This window comes from Prunus persica, chromosome G3, assembly GCF_000346465.2.
Source record: "Prunus persica cultivar Lovell chromosome G3, Prunus_persica_NCBIv2, whole genome shotgun sequence".
Taxonomy (NCBI): Eukaryota; Viridiplantae; Streptophyta; class Magnoliopsida; order Rosales; family Rosaceae; genus Prunus; species Prunus persica.
The window spans coordinates 20,998,205-21,014,029 of NC_034011.1; the positions used below are offsets into that span (position 1 = coordinate 20,998,205).

Consider the following 15,825-nt stretch of genomic DNA (forward strand, 5'->3'; position numbering starts at 1 on the left):
AGAAAAACCAACCGCACTGCTATTAATCTTCCTTTGAAACATGACATAGAGAACGTCACTTAATTGTTCTTATTTTTATACAAACGATATTTAAAATAAAATAAAAAAAGAATTCACAGAATCAATGATGCAAGAATAACGGCCCTTGATCCCTTAAACTACAAACATCATGCTCATTATTGTATTCTAGATGTTCTTTCAAGTTTCAATGGACAGAGCAACTTATTGTAAATTAATTGGGACATGCCATCAATTGGGAAGAGGAAAGGAACAGTTATGGATTTCTATAAGACTATATAACCATGCATGGGTGACATATATATAGATATAGGTAGGTAGGTAAGCCATGGTATTTATTTTATCAGACTATCATTTTATTTATTTTATTTTATTTTTGTTTCTTATCAGATTATCATTTGAGTTGTTGGAAGACTTTGAATGGTTTTGGAGACAACTAAAATTAATGATTGAAAAATGAGTAAACAAACAAACAAACAAAGGCACATTAAAAAACCCTAAGGGGTTTGTGATTACATAAACTAAGAAATTGAATACTATTAGAGTGCATTTGGAATGTGAGGCTTCCCAATATACAATTTTTAGTTATATTTTCATTATAAAATTGAAATGTTGACATATGAGCTCCTTATTTCATAGCATTTTATGCAGTTATAATTCCAAAGAGAACCATTTTTCTTTGTTTGCTGATTTAGCATGTTGCAGTCAATGAGGTTTCTCACACACACAATACCAAAATGTAAGTCAAGATTCTTTTTCATTGAGTTAGACCCCGTTGGCCAATTCATTTTTATTTTCATGGTTGGATTTGGGTGTTTATTTGTTCAAAGAAGCATCCTTATTTGTCCCTTTTCTTTTGCATTTTTCCTTCGAGTCCAAGGGTGCAAACCATTTTAATGTTATCTCAAACACACACAAGTAACATCATGTTGAACATGACCCAAATTCAGCTTTGCCATCACCCTCTCCACCTGCAAAATAATTAAAACCCATCAAAAGCACATAAAATTTTAATTAAATACACTCCCCTAAGCACCTATATTGGATCCTTCCCTTCAATTTTTGTACAACTCACACCCAAAAAAAAAAAAAAAACCCAGAAAAATTCTCTAATCTTAATTAGCATGTTCCCTGGTAGCTGTTGGTCACCTAAATTAATTCCATGCCTTTTGAAGCAAACATGGAGGTTGGAGAAGAGGAGAGCTTTTAATAAATATTTTGGTGGACGGTAAAGTGCGGCTATACCTATACTATCTACTATCTATACTATCTACAAAGAAAGCAACGGCTATGATTTTTTTGGACTTAATTTAAAGTGGATACTGTTTTTAGTGCTTTCAGACATCTTTTTAGCTTAAAGTCTAAATAATTTTAAAGATAACCTAATTTTGTATTATGGATCATGATTAACATTCATGCTACTGCAAAACCTTTTTTTTTTCTCTTTTTTTTTTTTTGTGTGTGTGGGTAATCTACCCCACCATGCATCTGCCGTCACATGCCACACAAAAGTAGATCGACCTACAAAAATACCTTTCTAAGACATATATATATTTTCAAATTTGCATCATTAATTGGATATTGCTAAAGTTTTTTATTCTCTGCTGCCACCAAACTAATTAAGCATCATCCCATCTCAGCAAGAAGAAACTTGTGGAGCTTCCCCTTCTCATAAATTCTTGACTGTATTTTTTGGGTTTGGTTCCATTATTGGTGAAGTAGGGAGATGCTTGAGAAAGTGTGTTACCTACCTTCTTCTCTTGGCTTCCTTTTGGCCAAAGGCAAAGCATGGGGATGTGGCTTTCCCAAAGTGACATTGCCATTGCTATCAAATTATCAATAGTGGGACATGGGATAAAAAGTGCACACATTTATTCATGCCATACACATACACAGCCACAAGTTCAATCATTTTAAACTCTAGAACACCTATACCACAAAATCCACTATGAGAATAAAGAAACGCTAAAGGCATACGACGAATTAAGTGTATTAAAAAATAAACTCAACATACTCAACTCGAATTTCTAATTCATATTCAACTCGAAACTTACTTTTGAAATAACTCTGTGAGTTCATGTTAACAGAATTCATTAATTGAGCTCAAACGACAATATCAACTCAACCCAAGCAAACAATTTTCTTACCTATTATCGGTGGTAGTATACAACTAGATGTTTATCTCTATCATAATATATCTAGCTTCAATCATATTGTCAGAAATATTCATATGATGTGGCCTTTTAAAAAAAATACTACTTACCTCATTCCCTGTAAGAAGATGCTCATTCTTCCTACGAATCATAATTTAACATATATACAAAAATAATTCATCAAAAACACATCCAAAAAAAAATTACACACATGTCACACTCATATTAACAAGAATTTACGAGCTCACTCATACAAAAGAATGAAGTATTTTTCATTTAAAAAGTAATAATATATAGCTAAAGCGTAAACTTGCCTCAATATTTTTAAATAGACAAAAAATATTTTAAACTCAAAGTCAACATCATCTTCTATTCTGATTTGTTTTTAGCGCAACAGACACATGGCTTTGAACACTCTCATACTCATAGCCCAAGTTACGAAATTGCCCATCATGTTTTCGCGAAAACAACAGTCACGAGATTTTGTCTCCCCAAAATAAGTAGAGACGAGGGAGGCCTGCCTGGTAATTTCAAACAGAGGGGGGAAAAAAACCGAAACGTGTTGTAGATTTTGTCGGGTAGTAAATGGGGTTTGTCTGTCGGGTAAGCCTTGGCCACATATACGGTTTTAAGTTATAACCGAACAGAGACGTTCAGTGGGACCCGCCCACCCCACGTTGTTGACGTGTCGGCCTCAGATTCTTTCCCGGGTTTTTTCTTGTGGGTTTTTATAATGTGCGGCAAAAGTTGGAAAAGATGGTAACGTTAATTTGTCAGAAGCAGCTGTCGTGGCCCCCACTTAATTTCGTCACGACTCTCGAGGATCTGAGCTCTAAATCGGAGCCGAGGATTTGGAGTTTGGCGCCTAGCACGCCGCTAAGACCATGTTTGGTTGCACAACCAGAAAAAGCAAATACCCATATTAAATTAAATTTTTTCTGTTTTTTTAAAAGGCACCCATATTAAAAAGAAATTCAAAATTAGAAATAATATGAGCAAATTTTGAATAAATTAAATTAAATTCTCTAAAATGATTTCATACAAGATTTCCTAACCACAAATTTAACAAAATTTTGTATGTGATCTATAAATACGGCAGAATAAAGAGATTTTTTTTTTTAATCCTCATCAGCCTTACCTAAAAGTTTTTTTTTTTTTTTTGGGGGGGTCAAGACCTAAAAGTTGTATTGGTATCTGAAGTTGTCCCTTTCTCTCTTGTTTAAGGTGCAAGATAAGTCTAAAAATCCACATAAATAAGTAAAAAAGGTTACAATCTAGACAAGAATATGCCATTTGTATAATAATGCTTTTTTTTGTTGTTCTTTTGCTAATGCATTGTGCAATGTATGATATATAAAAACAGTTGTCATATGATTAAAAAACAGTCCAATATCTCTCTCTCTCCCCCTCACATAAGTTTTAGCTTACCTAGGAAAAAAGTGAGAAATGAGGAGTTAAAAATCATTAAAATGAATGGCCATCAAAGTAAATCTTCATTGGAAGAAGAATACACACATAGTGGTGGGTCTAAAGTCCAACTGGATAAAGTAATTATTGAGCCTTAAAACTTGTTGCTTAATGTGGCCCATAGAATGAGGCATTTCTTGGATATGTACTTGGTAGTTTCTATCACTAACAAGTTAAAAAGAAAAGTGGAGAAGATAAAAACAGTGGAGCACTTGATGCCATTATGTCAAAGTGGCTTCAAGCATCTCTCTTCTTCTTTCTTAATTTTATTTTTTCACAAGGATATTTAAATTTAAATCTACCTTTACCTAGCTCCCCATCATCCCCCATAATGCAAAATATATCTCTTAATCAATAAAATACATATCCTATGCAGACGTCATCTATTTTCTATTACCTCTTTCTGCTTTCCTTCTTATTTATAATGGCATCCGCACGACATCCGGATAAGAGAATAAATGCATATATTGAGTAGGGGAGAATCGAATCTAGGACATTAGGTGCAATGATAAATTCTCTTAACCACTTGAGTTACAAGTTCCTTATAATCAACACATATATACTAATTATGAGAGAACATGTGATTTACAAAATTCAAAATTTTGTTTATATATATATGTATATATAAAAGATGGATGAGCCTACAACAATTTCTATTCCAAATCAAACTAAGCCTAGGAAAGTGTAATAATTTTTACAATGGAGCCAAAAGAAGAAAAAAATACAAAGGTGAAAAAAGAAAGGTAAAATGGGCAAAGGTCAATGCTTGACAAATAACATATGCCCACTTGAAATAAAAAGTAGTACAATGTAAGGACAAAAAAAGTTGGGGAAAGAGTTTGTACAATGTTTGAGTTTGATGGCTTGGTTTGGTTGAGTTGTGTCCCAAATTTATGTAGAGACTTATTAATTCTTAAGCATGAATATAAAAACTCCCAAATGAAGGTCAAACTAATCATGGTTTTAATTTAAGTGATTACTTTAAACACTGGTTTTAATTTAGTCCTATTGCTTGTGCATTTTCATAATGAATTTATTCCATTATATTACATTGGAGGGTAAGGTATATAGCCGACACACATATTCATAGATGCCCCCATCATTAAATATATCTTCGAAACACAATTGCAGATTAAGAATCTTGACACATGTACCCATTAACTCAGTTCCCGAGTAATTGCCGATTTTTTTGTTTATGTGTGGTAAAATACTAGACACAAAAAAAGAAATTTATTTATTTATTTATCTTCATATCTTTTTATCAGCAAATAATGTGGGTGGTAACACAAAACAATAGTAAAATAAACAATACTCCAACATTAGTTGAGATCTAAATTTCAAAATTTATTTTTGTTGTCTGTCATTTTCTCTCTGGAAAAGAAAAAAATAAGAAGCAAGGAAAGAAGAAAGAAACTGAAGCCTGGGTGGAAGCCTCTCCTCTTCATTGCCTATATTTACTGAATAAAAAAACACACCTTTCTCTCTCTCTCTCCCACACCTGTACGTCCGTATACCTGCATTGCAGCAGGGGGGCAGATACACCATCTTAAACACTGAATGCTGCAGTCTCTTTCAACTATTACAAAAGTAAAAGAGGCCCAGAGCAGAAAAATGAAGGAAAATTAATAAATCAAGCTTAAAAAAAATTAGAAAATTGGAAAAGCTCTGGTTATTATGTATTGTGGGTAATTTTGATATTGGGTTTTGTTTGCTTTTGCTTAACCTTCCCCCACTAGATGATGAGATAATGATGTGCCCCTCAGATCAAATGCTGGACACCAAAACTGAAGAGAGAGAATAAGAGAGTGTGGGGTTAGAAAAGAAAAGAAGAAGAGGGGCACATGTATTTTTTTTTTTCTCACTCTGATAATTGATTCCAGTTGGAATTTTATGGAAACCAACTCCGGTCCAATCCTTTTTTTCTTTTCTTTTTATTTTTGGGTTCAGGCTTTTTCTTTGAAAATGTATCACTCAGGATGCTTCTTTTTGGTTGCACAGAAGTGTGGGTGGTAGAAAGAGCCTGATATAGGAAAAGGCCAATTCTTTCTCTTATCTCCTTAATGATTTCCTCACAGGTTGCCCAAATAATAACAGGGGTTTCTTTCAGCTTGTTGTTTGGCATGATTGGTAGTACCCTTCAGTGTTCTCCAGAAAAGGTGTGGTTTTGATGGGTTTTACATGCTTCACAGATGTAAAGACATGAACTTAGTATTGAACTTGAAAGTGGAAAACCAGAGGAGGTCTGGAGAGAGAAATGGAGCTGGACCACTTACCTTTTCTGGATTTGGTGGTTAATTGGAGAGTTGGGCTTTAGAAACCTGAAGTGGGTTCCATGCAATTTCACATCTTTGTTGAGTCTCTGTCAAAGGTTTGCCATAAAGCATTGTTCTTGACGAGTTTAGTGAGCTGGTTCTGGTGAAAAGTATACTGGGTTTTCAGCAAATCTGTTTGAATTTCACTCTGTGGTTTCTTGGTGGTCTGGTTTTCATGACTTGTCCTGCTGGAGCTGGAAGAAGGTTTCTGTCAAGCTTTCAAGGATCTTTGTGAAGTTAAATAGGTGTGTTTTGGTATCATGTATCTGAATTTCAGGGTCTCTGGCTTTAATGGCATTTTACCTGGTAATTTTAAGTTGAATAAGGCAACGGAGCCTTTGCATGGGCCTAATTGTGTCAGAAAATGGAGAAGGAAGCTTCTACTTCTCGGACTTTTAGGTTTTATTACAATTATTTGGTTTTTCGTGGGTTTCAATGATGGAACTTTGGGGATGAGAGAGAAGACTCCAGACATGTCTGAAGGGAAGGCTCGGATCCTGCAGCAGCATTTCAATGTCAGCAAGGACCAGCTTCTTGCTTTAGCTTCCTTATTCTCCGAATCAGATCAGGTGCTGTATTCATAGCTCTTAAACTTGCATCTTTAAGCATTTTCTTCTTTTTTTCCTTTTGTTTGTTTGATTTGCAGCTTGTACCTTGTAGTAGAGGGTGCTTAAAGCAAGTGCTTGTCTTTTAAAAACTCCTTGTTTTGTTTTATCAATTTGGCTGAACAGACTAGTGTTAAAGTACAACATGGTGTTCCTTTCCAGAACAAGTTTCACACTTAAAATGATCTTTCAGTTGTATACGGTTTGACTTCAGAGTGAAGAGTAAAATAATTTCACATTAAGATAGGAATTGCAATACTTGGAAGACACGAGACTGAATTCAGGAAATTGTTTTCTCTTCTGGTTTTTGGATATCCTGTAGTTGGATTAAAGTCAATTTGTTAATCTTAATTCTCTACGAGATAGAAATTGGTGTGTGTATCTTCTTATGTTTGTTATAGCTTGATGGATTAATCCCTTTAATCAACGGATTTTCTAGCTGTTTCTCTGTACACTTCTTTTTTTTTGGTCTAAGTATCTCTGTACACTTCAGTATTCTTCTTTTTACCCCTTAAGATTTACAATGAATTACTGGGTTTTCCCAAACTTTAAGCTGCTATAAAACGATGAATCTAATGTACTTCAATACTCCACATATGTAGACTATAACAGCCCACCAAAATCTGTAGGTTATGCTGGAAAAGTAAAGCAACACAAAACATTTGTGTATCAACTATGAGTTATAGAATTATGTTACGATGCTATAGTTCTACTTTTGTAGCAAGGATATTAACTGTGATCAGTTGATTTCGCTATTTATTTTCCCGTTCAGATGATAACATGTCACTTTAAGCAATCATATGTAAGGTGCCTGAGCCGTCTCTATGCATCAAGAGGAGAAAACTACATAGTTACAAGAAAAAGCTTTTACACGTCCCCATTTTTCAACTTCTTCTCATTAGTCCCCATGTATTGCAGATAGCATCCCTTGAATGTACCAAAGAACCAGGACCTGGAATGACGTTAAGTGATGACATTACCTGTGCTCTGAAGGTGCTATGTTCAGATAGTCAGGAGTTTCAGAAGCGTCATAAATGGGTCACAGAAAATGTAGAAGCCAGGGACCAATGCCTGGTTCAAGATGAGAACATCCCCAGGGAGCTTCACCTGTCATTGCTGGAGGACAAATCCGTATCATGCACTCCGCAGTCTACAATTTCAGCTAATAGGATTTGTGAAAAGGTAGAACTTTGATGCTTAGATTGAACCATGGATGTGTCATGGTTACAGTTCAGATACCAATGTTACCATAGATGATATGCATACTGACTACTTGTGTGAATCATGATCAACCCCTTTCCCAACACATCAAAGGAAAAAAAAAAACGGAAGTGTTAATTAGGTTTAACGAGCCAGTCTGGACTGGCTTTTTTAAAACATTGGAAAAGAGAAAAACTAATTATGTGTAATAGGATTGATGATCAAATGGAGGAGATTGCACTGTGATAGATTTCGTAAAGGAACTTCCTGTCACAATTGCATAACTTCTTTCCCATTTGAGTTGTTGCTATGATTCCATGCCAGGATCATGTATCTAATACGTATACTAAAATTCAAACTTGTGTTTCAGTCTGTGAACATGTGGGTGATGGCTTTTCTATCTCTGTACAAACTCTATGTAAATAATTTGTACCAATGTTACTATTCTGGAAGGAACAAAACTCATCAGAGATGGCACAAAATAACTAAATGTTTTGTTTGTTTGTTTTTCTTTGATTAGAAAAATTTCGGATCAGGGGTTCCGGTGGAGTGTGCAAAAGATGATTCTCAGATGCGTTGCGTCATGGTAATACGATATTGGTGGGCTTTTGTTGGATTGATCTTGATCTACAAAATGTCTGGTTTTTCTTTGAAATTGTGGAGGAACCAAAAACAAAAGCTCGTTCATGAGTGGCCATTTACTTGGCAACTTAAAATGGTTCAAGAGCAGCCATTGGCTCGGAGGGTGCAGCCAGAGAAACAGCAACAGCAAGCCCAAAGTCCTCCTAAGGTTGCTGGAAAGTGGAGGAAGAATCTACTAATAGTATTTTTCGTATTTGGAGTCATTACATCATTTTGGTTATTTTGGCACTTGAATGAAAGAGATTTTTTGTGGAGAGAAGAAACTCTTGCCAACATGTGTGATGAACGAGCACGGATGTTGCAGGATCAATTTAATGTGAGCTTGAATCATGTTCATGCTTTGGCTATTCTTGTCTCCACCTTTCACCATGGGAAACATCCCTCAGCAATTGATCAGGTAATTTTTCATAACTAACTTAGGTTAGTCATTTATCCCCTTAGATATGCCCAGCTTAGTAGGCACTCTGAGGATGCAATTCGAGAATTTATATTTTATTGAACAAGGAAAGGAAAATATAATGAGTAACTTTACTCTTATGCAATGCTATGCGGTTGTGAAGCGGTGTTTAACCTTGTACATTATTCTTTCCACAGAAAACATTTGGTGAATACACAGAGAGAACAGCTTTTGAGAGACCCCTTACTAGTGGTGTTGCTTATGCTTTAAAAGTTACTCATGCTGAGAGGGAGCAATTTGAGAAGGAACATGGATGGACAATAAAAAAAATGGAAACTGAGGACCAGACTCTAGTCCAAGATTTTCTTCCAGAAAGCTTGGCCCCTGCCCCTATTCAAGATGAATATGCACCTGTGATATTTTCTCAAGAAACTGTCTCCCATATTGTCTCTATTGACATGATGTCAGGAAAGGTTTGCTTTTTTAGCTTTGGACTTCCATATTACTCTCTCTCTCTCTCTGCTTTTGTTTTAACTTTTTATTTCTTAGCCACTTCAACTGTACCATATGCCTCAGACTAAGCATTGCTATCCTTCATGCCGAATGAGACCTACAAGAAGGCAGAGATAGTACATCTTCTCCAGTTGTATGCATTGTATATAGTTATTTATTATGACTAGGTGTGTTCTGGGTAAATTTGAAGACAATGGTGATAATTGATGTCACTAGGGTGTCTAAGTGCCAAGGTCAATGATGTTTTGATTCTGTTACTTTGGCATTGTTATATGGTTTTGAAAAGACATTTTTATGCACCTGTTTGCATGCTCGAGACTGTTTGGTTTTTGTGGGCCTACTTAATACTGGTCAGTTATTTTTGAATTGTAGTCAGCCTTCTTGATTGAGAAGTGTATGTACCAGTTGAGATCCGACTATATGGTATCAGCAGATGCCAAGATTTTGTTTTCTTTGGAAAGATTTACATCTACAAGCTGTTCTTGCAGAAGCATATTCTGATATCCAATAACTTTTCTGATAATCTAATATGAAATGTTACTAATTATACAATGTAGGAAGACCGTGAGAACATCTTGCGAGCAAGGGCAACTGCAAAGGGAGTACTGACTTCCCCCTTTAAGCTATTGAAATCCAATCACCTGGGAGTTGTACTCACGTTCGCTGTCTATGATACTGATTTGCCTCCAGATGCCACGTCAGAGCATCGTAGTCAAGCTACTGTGGGGTAAATTTGTAACCATGGATTTTTCTTGATTTCTTATGGCCGTGATTTGTGTTTTTGAATTATTTTGTGTTAGTATCTAGAAGTTGAAGTTGGTTTTTATATGGGGCTTTCATAAATAGGTATCTAGGTGCATCTTATGATGTACCTTCACTGGTGGAGAAGCTCCTGCACCAACTTGCCAGCAAGCAAACAATTGTTGTGAATGTTTATGATACAACTAATGCATCTGCTCCGGTCAACATGTATGGTACTGATGTTATTGACACTGGCCTGTTGCACATTAGCAATCTTGATTTTGGTGATCCACAACGCAAGCATGAAATGCACTGCAGGTTAGATCTCATACATCAATTAATTTATATCAGCCCAAATATGTGGAATTGCATTTTTTTTCTCCAATCCAATACAGTTCTCTTTTGGTTGCAGGTTTAAGCAAAAACGTCCGTTTCCTTTGACAGCAGTAAGTGCATCAATGGGAGTCCTAGTCATTACCTTGCTAGTTGGTCATATTTTTCATGCGGCCATAAGCCGAATAGCAAAAGTGGAGGCAGACTATTGTGCGATGATGGAACTCAAAGTTCGTGCAGAAGCTGCAGATGTGGCCAAATCCCAGGTACATTTTGTTTATTAGCAATAAGAATTTCCTATGACTGGAAGGTTTTCTCATAAATATTTAGTCTTAGTCCCCTCTCCCCAAAGAATAAAGAAATTTGTTCAATTGTTTACTTATTTGTATATTACACGATGTTTCTGTATCATCCTGTGGCTGAACATCTCTCTCTTTTGCAGTTCCTTGCAACTGTTTCCCATGAGATCAGGACACCAATGAATGGTGTTTTAGGTAATTGGGAAGTTCTTTAGTGAAACAGTTAGTATTGTGCAAAACTTTGAAGATTACATAATCTGATAATAATTTCAATCAACATTCAGGCATGCTCCAAATGCTGATGGACACTGATCTAAAACCGAACCAACAGGATTATGCTGAGACTGCTCATGCTAGTGGGAGAGAGCTGATATCACTGATAAATGAGGTTCTTGATCAGGCCAAAATCGAATCAGGCAGGCTGGAACTTGAAACCGTACCTTTTGATCTGCGTTCAGTGCTTGATAATGTTCTATCGCTTTTGTCTGGGAAATCTAATGAGAAAGGGATTGAGGTAAAAAAAAAAAAACTAATTATAACCTTCTTAGTTGATTTCTTCTTCTGTGGTTGCTGATACCAGCTCTTGTGGTTTTGGGTTTTGTTTGGGGTGAGAAAAGTTGGCTGTGTATGTCTCCAATATGGTACCTGAGGTTGTCATCGGGGATCCTGGACGCCTTCGGCAGATAATTACAAATCTTGTTGGGAATTCAATTAAGGTTAGATAAGCTTCTTAATACTTGTTTGCAGATAACTTCCCTTTTTCTTTCCCTAAATTGAAATGAAAGACTACAAGGTGCTATTTGAGATGCTCTTGAAGATATAACTGATATGATTATGATGGTCTTTAACACAAATAAACTCTGTATTATGCTAAAGGTCAGAAATAAAACAATATAATTGGGAATTTGGGACTTTTACATGGTTAGGTCCGCAGTTTCCATGAATTATGCTAAAATTTAGGCCAATTGGATGGTTATGTTTAGAACCATCCATAATTTGTAGTATTTTACGCATATAAAAAATGTTACAGGTTTCATTCATTACTTAACTGTTGTGCTAATTGTCTGTTTGTTTGTTTAAATTGAAGTTCACCCATGACAAAGGACACATATTTGTCTCGGTGCATCTGGCAGATGAAGTGAGGGCTCCACCGGATGTTATGGACGAAGTTTTAAGACAAGGCTTGAATTTAGTTGGAGACATCTCAAACAAAACTTATAATACATTGAGTGGCTTTCCCGTTGTTGATAGATGGAAAAGCTGGGAATGTTTTAAGGCATTAAGCAGCACAACAATGGAGGAACCTGATATGATCAAATTACTAGTAACAGTTGAGGATACTGGTGTAGGAATTCCTCTTGATGCACAAAGTCGCATTTTCACACCTTTTATGCAGGCTGATAGCTCAACTTCTAGAACTTATGGCGGTACTGGAATAGGATTGAGCATTAGCAAACGTCTGGTAGATCTCATGAGTGGGGAGATAGGTTTTGTGAGTGAACCTGGCACTGGCAGTACCTTTTCATTTACTGGATCTTTTGGAAAGGGAGAAAAAAGTTCTCTAGAGACAAAGTGGCAACAGTATGAACCAGCTGTCTCAGAATTTGAAGGGCTGAGAGCATTGGTAATAGATAAAAGTATCATCCGAACTGAGGTCACAAAATACCATGTGCAGAGGTTGGGGATATTTGTAGATACAGCTTCCAGTCTGGAATCAGCATGCTCTTATCTATCTAATTCTGGCAAGACAAGGTAAGTTTTACCTTTTCAAGTATAGTTTATAGGGAGATTCACTATATACCCAATATAGGGGCCCAAATTATAAAAATACCCCTATAAAATGGGCTTTAGAAACACACCCAAAGCCCATTTACAACATAACAAAAAAGCTTTTAACTTATAAATTACGAAACTGCCATCTATTTCTTAAAACAAGCCCAACCCAAAATCTCATAAAAATTCCCAAAACACTCAATAGGGCATCAAAGGAATTTAATAATCAATATTAAATTCAATAAAGCCAGCTTTCATTTTTTGGGTTTTTTTGGGGTTTGTTTATAGAAATTCAATTATGTAGGGTTTATTTATAATATTAGTGCTAAGAATGGGTATATCACATATTTGAAGTTGCCTTTAAGTCCTGAAACACATCATTCAATACTCATGGTTTTAATATTCTTCTCTAGCATCTAATTACCATAAACATGACAAAAAGATTTTTCTTCTATTTAGTTGAATAATGTAAATTTTCTACTAATAACTTTGCAACTAGGGGTTTGATGTTGCTGATGCATTGTTAACTGTCTTGCGTGCAGTCTCTCCTCACAGTTGACCATGGTTCTTATCGACAAAGATGTTTGGGATAAAGAAACTGGTCTTACATTCAGTCAGTCGCTTAAAGAGCACAGACAAAGCAACAACGTGGAATCCCTCATAAACCTTCCGAAGATATTTCTCTTGGCTACATCCATTACACCTACTGAATGCAAGGAACTAACATCTGCTGGTCTTGTAGATGAAGTATTGATCAAGCCTCTTCGGTTAAGTGTCATAATTGCTTGCTTCCAAGATGCCCTTGGAAGTCGTAAGAAGAGGCTTCTAAATCTTAAAAAACCTACTCTGGGAAAGTTACTGAGAGAGAAGAAAATTTTGGTGGTGGATGACAATGCAGTTAACAGAAGAGTGGCTGAAGGTGCTTTAAAGAAGTATGGAGCAATTGTCACCTGTGTGGACAGCGGAAAGGCTGCTTTATTAATGCTTAAGCCACCACACAATTTTGATGCTTGCTTTATGGATCTCCAAATGCCAGAAATGGATGGGTAATCAATCTGCCCACTCTTGATTTTCAAATTCTTGTTTTAGCTTTGAATGCAAAGGAAGCTAGAGTACAGATCCTACATAGCTAAGGATCCTAGTATAGGTCTACCACCTTTCCTGGTTGACAGCATATAGAAGACCTGATGGCAGCCTCACTTGGAATCAATGAGGTCAACTTTCAGTGTATTGGCTGGTAACTTAGAACCAGAATTTCTTGCTTATTGGTCAATTGGTGGCTGATATTAGGTGTTTCTTCTATGTTAATTCTTCAAGTTTAGGAAGTACTAATAAATTGGACAGTGTTTATGTTATTGGGTCTCTGAGATTTTAACTTCATACTATCTTGTTCACTCACCTGGGTCAGAGAGTTCTACATTTTTGTTACACACTTGTATTAATATGATTGGTTGCTATGCCAGATGATCATTTTGTATGAAGGGAAAAGATATGGGTTAAAAATGAATGTTTTAGGTATTGGGCATCTATGATGACTGGTTGCCGATATAATAATCCCATTTTGAGTATTGATTGTAGTTTAATACTGTCTAAAATTGTGCAGGTTTGAAGCAACTCGGCTGATCCGTGGTATGGAGAGTGAGGTAAAAGAGAAAATTGCATCCAAGGAACCATCAATTGAGATGTTTGGCAATGTCCAAACTTGGCACACGCCAATATTGGCTATGACGGCTGATGTGATTCAGGCTTCAAATGAAGAGTGCATGAAGTGTGGGATGGATGACTATGTGTCAAAGCCATTCGAAGAAGAACAGTTATACTCAGCAGTGGCACGTTTCTTTGAATCCGGTTAATAGAGAGCGACTCATATGATTCGTGAATGTCGTTTTTCATGGCACCCAGCCAAGTGATCTCTGTTTTTATGGGATTGATGGCTAGAGTGTCTGCGCTCTTAGCAGCCCTGCCATGACCTGGTTGAGACTAATTCTATCCATATTTTTGCTGTCTTCCAACTGCGGTAATTGTTCAGCATTTTTCTTCACTGCATGTTGTTTTTTGGCATGGGACATGCATGTAAGCACCAAATGCCTCAAGTCTGCATGATGCATTGCAACAAATGCCTCTTTTTATTATATTATAAGTCTCACTGATGGGAGCAGTAGGGTTTAATATAGAATAAAAAACAGTATCAAAATATGTCAACTGTTTAAAAAAATTTCTTAACCATAACCATAACTCGTTCTTTCTTTTCTTTCAGGAATACTGAGCATCAGGCCATGGACAATGTGTTCTTGTATGTGTGTATACATGGAGACTGGCTGTCATCAGATCAATATTTACGATCTTCTTCCAAGCAAAAGAAGATAGCTGATGGCCTTCTGTACATAACCCTCTGCTCTTCGTTTGTAGATTAGTGCCTTCCACTTTTTCCTTGAATTTTTTCCTCACTCATTTGTACATTCTCCATTGAGTAGGTGTAGGTTGGCCAGAAACAAAAATGTTATAATGCCAAAACCATCCATTTTTTTGTACCTCTGATGAGTTGATGATGGCTGCTTTGACATTATTTCATTACATTTCTTGTCGACACATTGAGGGAGATCGAACAAAACACGAAAGATGGTGATAATCGGAGTTAGAGAACTTGTGTACCTAAGAGTTAGTCTGGCATTGTGGTAGCATGTTTTTGTTGAAATTCTTTCTAGGACATTACTGTTGATATTATGTAATGAAGATAATGTTGTAGGGTTATCTTCAGTGTACACTAAATGTAACATATTCTTTTACTATCAGTATCAGTGAATGCAGAATTGCTTGCTCAGTTGATATTGTCAGTAACTTATCTTCCAGCCTTATTAATTCTTGAGATATTTAATTATATACATGTTTTTAGCACTAATGATACCTTACATCATTTAATTTCCACAAATAAATTTACAAAAAACCCAAAAAAATGATAGTTGATCTTTTTGAATTTAATTTTGATTATTAAATTACTTTTAGCTGTATTGAGTGTTTTGGATTTTTTATGATATTTTGGGGTTGGGCTTGTTTTAAAAAATCGATGGCAGTTTTGTAATTTATAAAAAGTTAAAAGCCTCTTTGTTATGTTGTAAATGAGTTTTAGGTGTGTTTTTAACGTCCATCGTATATGGTGTTTTTATAATTTGGGTCTTTGTATAATAGTGAATTCCCCCTAATTTTTTTGCTCACTTGGCCTCAATGTAGACCAAAAAATTAGTTAAGTACTATTTTCTTTTAAAATAATTTAAAATGTTAAAAAACAAATATATTAAAATTTCTCCTTCTGTGAGCTCAACTCAAAATGCCATCTCAGCTCTCCACCGCCCCCAGCCTCCTTCTCTATCTCTC

At 35.9% G+C, this 15,825-nt stretch overlaps 1 protein-coding gene across 1 annotated transcript; it reads left to right on the plus strand.

Moving 5' to 3' along the window:
* Nucleotides 5,307–15,287, plus strand: LOC18783541 (histidine kinase 2). Its single transcript, XM_007217590.2, has 14 exons — nt 5,307–6,519; nt 7,474–7,737; nt 8,276–8,794; nt 8,992–9,267; nt 9,865–10,034; nt 10,154–10,366; nt 10,461–10,647; nt 10,824–10,875; nt 10,965–11,194; nt 11,298–11,396; nt 11,768–12,432; nt 12,996–13,499; nt 14,057–14,470; nt 14,711–15,287. The coding sequence occupies exons 1-13, from the start codon at nt 6,211–6,213 to the stop codon at nt 14,304–14,306; spliced, it is 3,738 nt and encodes a 1,245-aa protein (XP_007217652.1). The 5' UTR covers nt 5,307–6,210; the 3' UTR covers nt 14,307–14,470; nt 14,711–15,287.